General features: G+C 41.0%; 1 protein-coding gene across 3 annotated transcripts in view; it reads left to right on the forward strand.

The window, feature by feature from the left end:
- LOC111649908 (protein phosphatase 3 catalytic subunit alpha) overlaps positions 1-12092 on the forward strand; it is a 62117-nt gene that overhangs the window by 18405 nt on the left and 31620 nt on the right. For all 3 annotated transcript variants that reach the window (XM_087172135.1, XM_023399603.2, XM_023399604.2), the window contains exon 2: positions 6914-7114. In XM_087172135.1, coding sequence (XP_087028261.1) covers positions 6914-7114 — 201 coding nt within the window. The remainder of the gene's footprint in view (positions 1-6913; positions 7115-12092) is intronic.

Below are 12092 nucleotides of genomic sequence, written 5' to 3' on the forward strand. Positions count from 1 at the left end.
CTAATTCATGGTAAAGAGGTTCACGGCAATTTCGAAGTGACCTTTTCACCGTTAGCCCTAAAGCCTGCAAGCCTTTTGAATCTCTGCTCTGTCCTCGGTTGCCAGATGGCGACCCTCTTATGTTCTGTAGGTTGACTTCCATTTTAATGCATCTTCATATGACATAATATTGGAAAACCAGAGTAGTTTCTCTTTGCTTTACTGAGTCACGTTACATATGCCAGGTGTATGGATTCAGCTGCTGCATCTGCTCAGTGACGATACAGCCTGTTAATACTTGCTTTTGCAGAATTATCAAACAACTTATAGTTTCCAGTGAAGTGCCTGATGTTTAAATGACAAAAAGAAAATCTGCACGCTCTAGATCTGACTTTTCCCAGGGCCAACTGATCAAGTGTCCCTCGTCAACTTCTCTTACTGTCCATTGATTTAAAAAATATTGCTTTTCTGACTCATCCTAAATGTTGAGTATGAATCCTTCTGTGCTGACTTAGAGCTGCTTTGTTCACAGTACACTCTTATTAAAAGGAAGGATGTTCACTTGTGGGATTAACCTACCTTTTCTTTCTGTTTTATTATTTCTTTGCTTAAGAATCATCTCTAAATTAAGATAGCAGCCATAAGCCTTAAATATTGTTCACGCCTTTCGGTATTATAACACACCATTTGTACTGTGGACTGTGGGCGTCAATCTTCAACTGTAATTTATACTGTTTTATTTGTATGTAAGGAGCAGTGCTGTGCTGACTGAATTATTGATTGACAGTGTTATATAGGTTTTGTAGATAGGCTGGAGATGGAGGCAGAGTTGCACAGAACTGAGATGCCAGTTTCAGACCTGACATATTAAGACGCTGTTGTGTAGTGTGTGTAGTGTATTGCAAATAATTTATCACCTCCTGATATAATGTGTTATATGGTTCAGCTGCTGCAGTTCTTTGTTGTCAGCAAAGATAGCCATATGATCTCAATCTTTTGCATTATGCATGTCAGGTAATCAGCTTCGGAATGGACTCTGTGGTAGTGTATTAATGAAGCAATGAAACTGCTGCCAGATGACATTTGAAGTTCAGGTGCTTTGTGGTGCACAGTATGTTCTTTGTTTCCTTTCGCCTACAGACGCTCGTGCGTTCTGCTCATCCTGGACGCATAAACATATCCCGCTCTAATTCAATGTCGTTATGTTATTTAATTAAGCGGCTATCACTGGAGAGTGAGTTGCGCACTCCTGGTGCCCTATTCAACACTTGGCAGTCATCCTCTGTGCATACACCACACACAGCGGCTGCTCCATCACTAAAAGGCTTCCAACTGGGAAAAAGTCTGAGTGTGATTGAATTTTTCTTTTCATTTCTGCACCATCAATAGCAGATTATATCACATATTATGCATATGGTGCAGCGACATCATACATCATGTGCTGGTGGGTGGATTTCTTCTTTTTTCTGCATGTGTTGTGTATTGCAAACAAATACTGTTGCACACCACTCCACTTTGGTTGTGCCGTCTTACCTGGCACTGTTGATCAGATAGTGAGTTTCCACTTGATTCATTAAACAGAGATCTGGCTTACTGCTTACCTTGCCTCAGAGAGCACAGCACCATCATTTGAAAAGCTAAATGGATCAGGGGAATAGTGACTACGGTTTTATGCGAGTAAGGAAGCAAAGTTATAGATCAGTATCACTCCTCAGATCAGACACTGCGCTGCCTTTGCATAATAACATCTGACCATGCAGTCAGATTACTTCTGGTATTCTATGCTTTGTATGAACTGACCTTTGTTGCACTCGCACATAGTTCTGGAGTCTTTGTTCTGCCTCAGCTCCCTGTTGGTCATGCTGAGATTTCCACTGGTCATGCTGAGTCTTAGGGGAGGAAAATTGCCGGTGCGGTAGCTTGTCTGGTGGAAGGGGGCGGAGGGTTTGACATAGGCAGTGACAACCAGAGTCTTGCCCACACTCCCGCTGCATCATGCTCCGTCAGCAATTTCTTGCAATTGTCAATTCGGCATCTGATGGAAAGATGCTGTGCGTTGCAGGATTTAGGTTTCTGGCCCTGAAACTTTAAGAATTTATCATTGGTTGTTGCTTTCCTTGACAAGCAGTCTGCTCTATCTGTATGGTTCAAAATGAATTCATTTGTTTTACCATTGCCCACTCCCTGTCCACAATCCCAACCCAGGTCAGACAATGCCAACTTAGTGTTTTTCAAACGGCGGCAGTTATCAGCAGATAGCTCGCTCTTCTTGAATACCTTGGGCAACCAGAGTCACTGTTTGCTATAGGTATTGTTGTGCAGTCAATGAAAATAAACTGGCACCATAGCTGTCAGTAGCGGCGCCATTTGGATGCCGATCAATTGAGTAGAACTGTATTATTGTATTGAAAGAACAAACAATTTCTGATTCTATATCGCTACAAAGTACAAGCATGTTTTGAAATTTGGAAGATTTCCCCTGAATATTGCTGCACATGACTGCACTGATGTTTACTCTGTTTTTTATGTTGGGTTTAGTGCACACAACTTTCAGACAGCTGACCAGGCCAGTAAGGAAATTGATGTACAGGAATTGTAGACATCTGAACTGCCAGTTCAGGCCAGACTCACAGTTGCGCTCCGTGTTCCTTACTAAAGGAAGCCAGGGGCTGCTTCGTGAGCTCTGCAACAGTCTGTCTCACTTTCTCCAATTAAGCTGATCTGTCCAGCACCATATGACTGCACACCTCCCGCTGTCTCATTCCTCAGAGAGATCACATTAGCTCTGAGCTACACCAACCTGAACATTTCAAGCTGCCCGTTTTCCCACTGCCTCTCAGCGGTTTCAGATGCACTGCACCCCGTGGTGCAGATTTCTCAAGAATCACACCTCAATGTCTCCTGTAATCTGGTGAAATTACTCCATTCACCATTGCTGCATGAACAAAGGTGACTGCTACGATTGATGCACTAAAGCCTTCTAACCTCAGGACTTAAGACTCTGTTAATCCACTGTCGAAGGAAATCATTACATGTTGCTGTAAACCTCACTGACCAACACAGGATAGTATAAATAAACTTTAAAGTGGATTTATCATGTCCTCCAGACATCCAGAGGTTTATTGGTCTATTAGTCTTTAAACTTAATGGCTAATGGATGGCTTTAATTTGTAGCCTGGAAATTACAATGTTAATCTGAGACAAATTACCAGGGAAAGTTAAATCAGACTCCAGGTCTTTTTTTTTTTTTTCATCCTCTCTGACCCTCTCACATTCTCTCGTCAGTTCTCTCTCATGCTGGATTCGAGGCTGCAGTGCAATTTCCCAGTTACATAACAGGGGGGAACAGAGAAATGGTAAAATTAATGAAGGCAAAAGCGACCGGTTAATGGAGACCATTTTTGAGTCATACTCGAGTTGCAGGCAGATCGCCTCGGGTCAGTTTATGCTCCCACAGCCATATAAGCTCTGCATGAAAGGATGGATAGATCCACAGGGTTATTTGTAACAATCAACAGTTGCTGTGTGGGAATGTTCTGATACTGTTGTTTGGGAGGAAAAGGTTTTTTGTCTGTCAGACTGACTGTCAGTCGCTCACATTTGAATGGCTAATTACTGCAGTGACTGAGAAGGATGTTGCCCATTATTTAATCCAATATTTGACACCACCATTTATTTTCCTGTTCAAATTACTGAACACAACAAAAGTTTGATGATTTTTCTTCCTTGACTAGGTTGTTAATCCATGTTGTGCTTTTTCCCTTAGCTCAGGACTTTTCATTTTTGTCATCGTAGTAACGCCTTTTTCTTTAGAGTGTAGAACCTACCATTACAATGTGCCATGTAATGTTTTGGCAGAGGTGGGTGTTACTCTTGTTAATTAGGGGGCTATTAGAAATTCCACAAGGGGAAAGTTCACAATGTTTCCATTGTCACGGCTGTAGGAAATGGAAGGATGATGTGTTGAGAGGTTGCCAGTGCGCCAACAACCACAGCTTCCATGCAGGTTATTTCTATTAAAGAATAATGTTATTCTTTTGTGTTTGAATTGTAGAATGAGTTATGTTTTGTCACTTCAGTGGGAGCAGATGTGACTCAGTCAGAGTCCACAGTTACTGTGATAGTACCAACTGTTGTACTGTGGGAACACCAATCTCCTACAAAATCACTGTTAACTCATCAAAGGTTTACATGTGTCCCATCACCTCTGGATTTGCATCTTCAGTGCGGCAGTGGTCATATTTCACGACATGTCTGACGACGGAGGCATAGTCAAACAACCATTATAACCATTAGATATGGGGTTTTCCCATGCATCTCCCTCATGAAACTCAATGGTTTTATCCCCAGACTTGCTGTTTATCATTTATCATCTATGGGTTTGGTCCGCTGCCAGCTATCCTTCCACACAAACAGAATATATTGTTGTAAAGAGAGTAAATAACATGGTTTAGTCTCATAAAGTTTGACTCTGAGTGCATAGTTGTGGTGGACTGTCTTGGGAGTTTGCCTGTCGTTGCTGTGGTGCTTAATTGGCTAACAATGTGGGCTAAAGAAAATAAAGTAAGCACCTTACCCCTCTCCCCTTATCTGACAGTTATGTTCTATGTAAATCAATAGCCCTTATATTTAGTGATTTAATAGTTGTGCTCTTAATCATTGTGGAGTATTTGGGACATAATCATGTTGCAAATTCTTGACCCAGCTGTCATGTTTAAAACACAGACTCTCTGTTCAGGCAGAAAATGTCCCCAAACAGACTCATAATAGTTCACATGAGTGTTCACACTGTATGTGTCATACATCCCAGGGGCCAGCATGGTGAAGTCGTTCAAGCCCCAAGGCCCTGGCCTTAGGCTAGAGTTGCATAGCAGGTGCTCAGAGGAGGCCAACCTGGGGCCTTGGGTAATTCTATCTCAGATGGGGATTTCTGAATGCCCCAGATACCTGAGTGCAGACACTGGGTTTTTATTGTTTCAGAAAATTTCTTTAAGCACATTGAGTATTTATTTTGCTTGAACAAAGTTTGTGTTAAGAACACATATTGGTGTTAAGTATGCAGATTTGCAAAGGTTTCTGGTTGCAGGACAGAGGAAAATGAAAATAAAGTTCATATGAAGAGTCATAATATAAGTATATGATACAGACAGCACAATACTTCTGTTATGTCACACAGAGCATTAAAACAGCAGTTAAGGAGCAAATAATTAACAGCTAGGTAGAGTAGTTAGCTAGTTTCCATAAAGCTTGCCAGCATCATAATGTTGACTTTCAGATATCACAAATAGGTTTCCATGTCATTCGTTGGCTTCAGGCTCTCTTAGAGTTTGATCCAAGTGTGGACTGAGCACAGCTTTTAAGGACAAATGTAGATATATGTGTACATATGTGTACTGTCAGTTAGATAACACCTTGATGATTTAGATTATTGTAGACTGTAATGCTGAACATATTCAGGGTACAACTCTGTGAGTCCAGTAAATCTGCAGTTTCAACGTACACCTGTTAGAAAGCTTTAACTACTGCAGTTGAGATCCCAAATATCGTCTGTCACTAAGCACAGTGTGACACAGATAAAGTTCAGGTCTAATTACCACTGATGTCACCTTTGGGGAGGATGGATGTGAACGCACATACACAGACACACACACCAACTCAACACTATTTGCTACTGGCTTAGTACATTAGTCACAGCCGTGTGTTATGTGCAAAGTCTGCAAGTGGACCTTAATTAAGAGCGTGTCTTATTTTTTAAAGTCCGTGAAGCTGCTGAATTGAAAGGTCCACAGGATGTGGTCTTTAATTATGACCTTTTTGTACCTTTTCTGTCAGTAAGTGATACGCTCATGAGGGGGTTGTAAAAACGAAATATTAACACACTAGGCTTTTGCTAAGGTGGAGGCCATTAAAAGTACCTTTTAATGAGTTTCATTTGAAAACGTAAAGTTCGTTTTTATGTGTTTGATGATCAGCTGCTAAATGGCAGTGACATGAGGTCCATTTTAAACAGTTATATTGTGGGGTTTCTGCTCTTTGCTAACAAGAAGATGCCTTTCATTTAAAGTCTGTCTAAAGACTCACTGGGCTATTTACATAGAAAATGTGCACCATCTAATTTTCATGCTTGATTGGAAAGTTTACTGTTTTAAATTAAAATGCAAGCAAACAGGATTCAGGCTTTTGAATGCATCAGTTGTATCCAAATTACTTTAGCATGTGGAATTTCTGTGAAAATCTCTCTTTTTATAAACCACTAATTATAGTAAATCGACAGTTAAAGAGATATGTTGTGTATTTGGTCTAATTTCCATGATGCCTTCAAGACTCAGAAATATTCATAATTTTACTCCTTTAAATAATTGTGACCTGCAAATAAATAAAAATGCAAGTCAGGCTGAATATTATGTCTCTATTCTTCTGATCATGCACATAAAACAGAGCATGTTTAAATAAAGAGATGGTTACACATTAAACCCTGCAAGATAATACTCATGTTATGTAGACTTTGTCCTCATATGAAAGGCTTCTTATGTTAATAAAACAAAAGATATCTCAGTTCTCTGCTTCATTTTCAAAGTGTAATCTCTTTTGCTATGAATGTTGCCAAGCAAACTAGAAACTGTGTGGGTCTGTTATAAATATTGGAAATTGAATGACTCACAGATCATAGCAGCAATCTGGTAAATTGTCTCAGAGGGAGGGCGGGAAGCATGGGAGTGAACACTAACTCCCTCTCCTGCTGGGAGTCGATCCCCTGGAAGGTACAAAGTACCTTGTAATCAAACAGCTTAAATGCCGTTTGCTCAGTGATGTGGAATTAACTGTGTATTCTCATAAGCCCTTTGTCATTGAAAAGTATATTAAAGCACTGTAAATATATTACGAAAGTATATCACCCGTAATGATTCTTTTTATTTTTTTCTAACCCTTGCAGCTGTCCCGTTCCCCCCCAGTCACCGGCTGACGGCTAAAGAGGTGTTTGACAGTGACGGGAAGCCCAAAGTGGACGTGCTGAAAGCTCACCTAACCAAGGAGGGCCGCGTGGAGGAAGCGGTGGCTCTGAGGCTCATAGGAGAGGGTGCCGCCATCCTGCGTTCAGAGAAGAACCTGCTGGACATCGAGGCTCCTGTGACAGGTCAGGAGTCAAATATGACACATTGTGTTTGGTCACACACAGCTGGAAGTCACCACCAACAAATTAGGGTTTTTCTAAGAGGTGTCACTAGAGTGTGAGGTCACTGCCTTCATGCACTATCACTACTCTATCACTACTCAAACAAGTGTATTGATTGCTGGTTTGTGTCTGAACTCTTTTGTATCTTTTTTTTTCTAAATGCAAAAGTTCATTACTTCAGAAAGCAGAATTTGTGCTTGTTTTTGTAAAGTACACAAACAAATGACAGATGATGATATCACAATCAAAATTCTACAATACATTAATTTGAAATAACTTGTACAGGCCTTTCTGTTTGTTTTATATGTCAGGATACTTAGACAGCTTGCACACGTGTTACAATACAAACACAAACACACACTCTGTGCTCTCCTCGGAGAGGACTGCATGCTTACTGCACTATCGAAACTTAATTTTCTTAATCAAGTGAGTCATTGTGCCTTCAGGCCACACGTGGGCCATGTAGCCAGCCATAGCAGTGTGTATTTTATTTTAGGATACACACAAGTGTAGTTCATCCAATTTGGCAAAACTAACAAGCTCAGTTTCACTCTCTTACTTGCATTAAAACACTGCTCTTATACAGAAAACCTCAGCAGAATACTGTTTTAATGCTGAGAGGGGAATCTAAAAACAGCTGTTAACCTTGAAAATGGTAATAGGACACATTTCCCTCCTTTTATCAGAGCTATTTACCACTGTGGTGAAGCTGTGCAAGCTGACACATTCATCATTTGTTTTTACATACTTATTTTTCTTTCTTTTTTGTAGTTATTTTATCTCAGAAGCGCCCTGCAGCTGAAGTTCAGCTCATTCATCCCTGCCTCTGGGAAGGGACATACTGTAGGAGGCTCGCTGATGCATATGCACAGATCCAGTCCATCTATTGTTGTCTTTCTTCCTGGTCAAGTGCCCTGTTCCTCCATTAGACTTTCTGATGAGGCTTCTTTGATGTTGTTGTAATCAGAGGCAGAGACCTACTCAAAGCCTCTATGGCAACCTCATCATTTCCTAATACGAGACCATTCCCAAAATATGGTGAGACAGAGAGATCCATTCTAACATTTGGCAGGCTTCGCTCTTACTTAAATTCATGAATGCATGGCTCTTTTTAAACAAAAGTGTGGGTGCATCGTTTACTGAGGCCATTATGATAAGAGAGTATCCTGTCTAGCTGCTTAAGAGAGTGAAGCTTAACAAAAAGATGCAATCATAAGCCTGATGTGCTGCCCCTGTCTTTGGGTTTGCAGGCACATAAGCAAAGGATTAAGAGAAATCCTAATAAACAGCTAGATTTCTGTTTATTTAGCCATGTATACACATAACCGGCTTTCTTAAAGGCTTTTGAGTGAATTGTGTATGTGACAAAGTATCACTGTGTATGCAACATAGAGAGATGAAAGGAAAAATGAGCTGTGCACCAGTGTATCCAAACGAATTAAATCCTAATTCAGACTGAAAGTCTGCAAAATTGTATTGATTCTCCAGTTTAAACCAAAAACCACTAAATAAGTTAATTTCCATAGTGAGACAGCGGGCTATTTGTAAAAATCAAACACATATGCACAGAAGGAAAAGCTGTGATCTTTCAAAGCTTGTCCTCGTTGTGCTTGTGCTCAAACCAAAAAAAATCTCTTAAAGTGACAGCGTGTAATTTTTAAATATTAACTTACAAAGATAAAATCTGACAATGCTGGTTCAAAAATATGGCGTTAGGCGCGGGAGAGATCAGATTATTGAGGACATGTAAAAACATTACTCGATTTCCTGCTTTAATCTGATCAGTTTTGTTTCTTGCATGTAAACATGCTCTTACATTGACTTGCCGCATCGGTCAGATTTTCAGTTAAACTCTAAAAAGCTCCATCACAAGTGAACACGTATTTCCAGCTTCTTGTCTGTGTGCAAGTGGAGGATCCAGAGGAGCTGTGAGTGTGTTTGTGTGCGCGCAATTGTGTACACGAGCGCGGCAATGAAGCACTTCTTTCCACTCCCACGCAACACCCCTGTCTCAACCCCTCTCCCACTCAGTAGTCCTTTTCAACAAGGATTTCTCTGTTGCGCGTGCTTGTGATCCTGCTGTGTCTCCCTCTCGAGCACGCTCCCAAACTCACACACCGTTCTTTATAAACATTTCTTTGTTTCCCTCAGTACTCCTCTTCTTTCTGTCTGCCATGTTTTATCTTTCTGTGTCACGCTCAGGGACTGTTTCTTTCTCTCTCTCTCTCTCTCTCTCTCTCTGTTTCTCTCTCTCTCTCTCTCTCTCTCCATGAACACACCTCCCATTCCAGCATGACACATGGTCAGCAAATTAGTATGTAAATATTTATCATAGATGCAAAGCACCGTGACATGTCAGCTATCTCTCCCCCTCTTTCTGCTGCTCACACTCACATAGTCACTTCCTAGTCGGGCCAGATGGCAGGTGGGGTTTTCATGGAGGGAGGGGTGTGTATGACGAACAGAGCTGGCTTAGGCCACTGAGTACAAGCTGCTCCCATGGCCTTCGCACAAGTCACCCATCAGCAGAGCTTCTACAGCCACATCACCAGGCAACAACGAGCTTCATGCACTTGATTGCAGTGCAGGTGCTTGACCCTGTTGGAGCTTGGTCTCCAACATGTTAAAACACTAAAAACAAGATATTTTTTCATGAAATGTTGAAGTAACTAGAATCTGAAATCTATCTAAGATGAAATGTGTTTTCCTTGAGCTGTTTGTATTTCATAGTATTAGATATCTTTGATGAAACTGTGATGGAGACCTTGGTTGTGGAATTTCTGTTCCATAACGTAAAAAGGTCTTAGTACGACCTTGGTGATGATGATGATGATGGCAGTTTTATGAATTTAATGTGTAGTGTGCTTGCTCTGTGCAGCATTGCAAAGCTATTAAACCTTTCCAGTAGGTCCTTATGTAATAGTCTTACAATGAGAAACACACTTATGGTTATCAATCAATCACTCAATCACTACTTTATCTTGGCATAAGTGAATACAGACAGGGAGAACACATATGCACAGGCTATTACCAGCACAAGAAAATGAGCTATTAATAATAATAATAATAACAAAAAATAAATAAATACAGAAATAGTCCACATAAGGCATTTAAATATTTCATGTGCCAAGCTCCAGACAGAGCACAGAATTGAAAATTATTAAACCTAGACTGATAAATTGGTCGGGTTGATTCTATTTTATTGCAGATATATTGATGGATGTATGTAAGTTGGCTTGTAAGTAAATAACAAATTATGTTTGAGAAATGCCAAAGATGTTTTTGAGGACTTAGAAACTGCCATTATTGCATCAGAGAGCGCTGACAAGTTTATCTCACTGCTCTCAATTTTGGTTAAACTTCTTTCACCAAACAAATTTAAATGGTCCTTTTCAGAAGTGTATTCATGTTATGCAATTATGTAATTCTCTGTCTTTGAGAACAGTGAGGTACAGATTCGTGTGAGCTTCATTGCTAGTCCATCAAAATCAAAGACGATGCACAACTCTCCTGTACCCAGTGGTTTATTCACCAGATGTTTGGGTACTGGTGCCATGATTAGTGCAAAATTTAGAGTGTAAGATATTTACTATTGGCCAATTTATCATTAGCATACTTTAAAATTCTCAAATATCGTTTGGTATCAGCCTCAAAAATCCCATTTCTAAAGGGTTTGCGCCAGTGGTTTACAAAAACACAGTCTTTTGAGGTCCAACTCTAAATCAGACATTCTAACATTTTGCTGCTGTACTGTTGATAGCAGCTTCTTAAACATTGCATACAGATTGATGTTCATAACAGACTGCAAGCTCCACCTCCGCCTGCTCTGCAGGATGTTCGCTCTCAGAGAGTGCCATCATAAAACCTGGGGTATTGTTATCATCTAGTCTCAATCAAAACATGATCTGGCACAGTCTGCCTCGGCGTGGATTTCTCTCGCTCAATGAGCCCGGCCTTTGGAGTGGCCTGTGTAGGTTCTGAAGCCAGGTTGTGTAATGCCCACCACCCACTCAATAGCTGCTGCCCGCTGATATGCTGCTACTCAGGGAGATCACTTTAGCACACAAGCAGGAGATGGCCAGAACGAATTGTTTCTCACTCCAGATAATGTACTCCCACCTGCTCTTCTTATGTGGGCTTTGGTTCTCACCTCATTTCTGTGTGTTGTGTGACAAGAGGGAGGGAGGCAAAGCACGTCTGTAGGTGTACTGGAGCAGATTGTGTGTTTGCTGTGATAAAGCAGAGCTCTGAACTGGAGGAGTTGCCGTTGTAGCATTTCTGTTTGATTTGCATCGACCAGCGTCGTCCGCGCTTGCACGAATGAGGTGACTACAACTCACAGTGATCACCACATTGGTTCTTTTCGGCCAGTGATTGAACTCTCGCCATTGCTGTGTCACCCCGCTGTTTTCTTCACCAGCAAGTGACAGCTTTCCAAAAGGTCAGCTGGAGGTGTAGTCCTCCCACACACAGTGTGTTTGACGTGTGCTTCAGGTGAAATTGCAGCCTTTTACTCCTTTACTGGACTCCCTCCTGCAGCGCTCACTTCTGAAAACATGAAAATATTGTTAGTTTCCCTGTGATGACTGAGTTTTTTAAAAAGCTCATTGTTGTGTACATTTTCACAATAATTCTCTCTTGGTGGTCATCCCTTCTGACAGAATTGCACTAAAGAGCTCAGTTAAATGTGAATGTTGTTTAAGCAATCGCTTTACAAAGCACATGGTTGTGTATTGCATCCATCTGTTTGCTTCTACACAATAGATGCATTTCATTGTTGCCACTGGTGATGTTGGTAGAGGTCCTTTATCAGGTCAGCAGCAGCGTAGACTTGTTTCTGTTTTCCCCCTCAGCGATATAACTGCCATTGTTGAAAGGATTGGCTGCTATTGGGATGTTCCCATAGCAATAACCAGCCTTAGCATCACAGGCCCTTCTG

The sequence above is a fragment of the Seriola lalandi genome, unplaced genomic scaffold (assembly GCF_002814215.2).
Source record: "Seriola lalandi dorsalis isolate HSWRI2012SDOR001 ecotype SW California unplaced genomic scaffold, Sedor1 jcf7180002052086, whole genome shotgun sequence".
Lineage (NCBI taxonomy): Eukaryota > Metazoa > Chordata > Actinopteri > Carangiformes > Carangidae > Seriola > Seriola lalandi.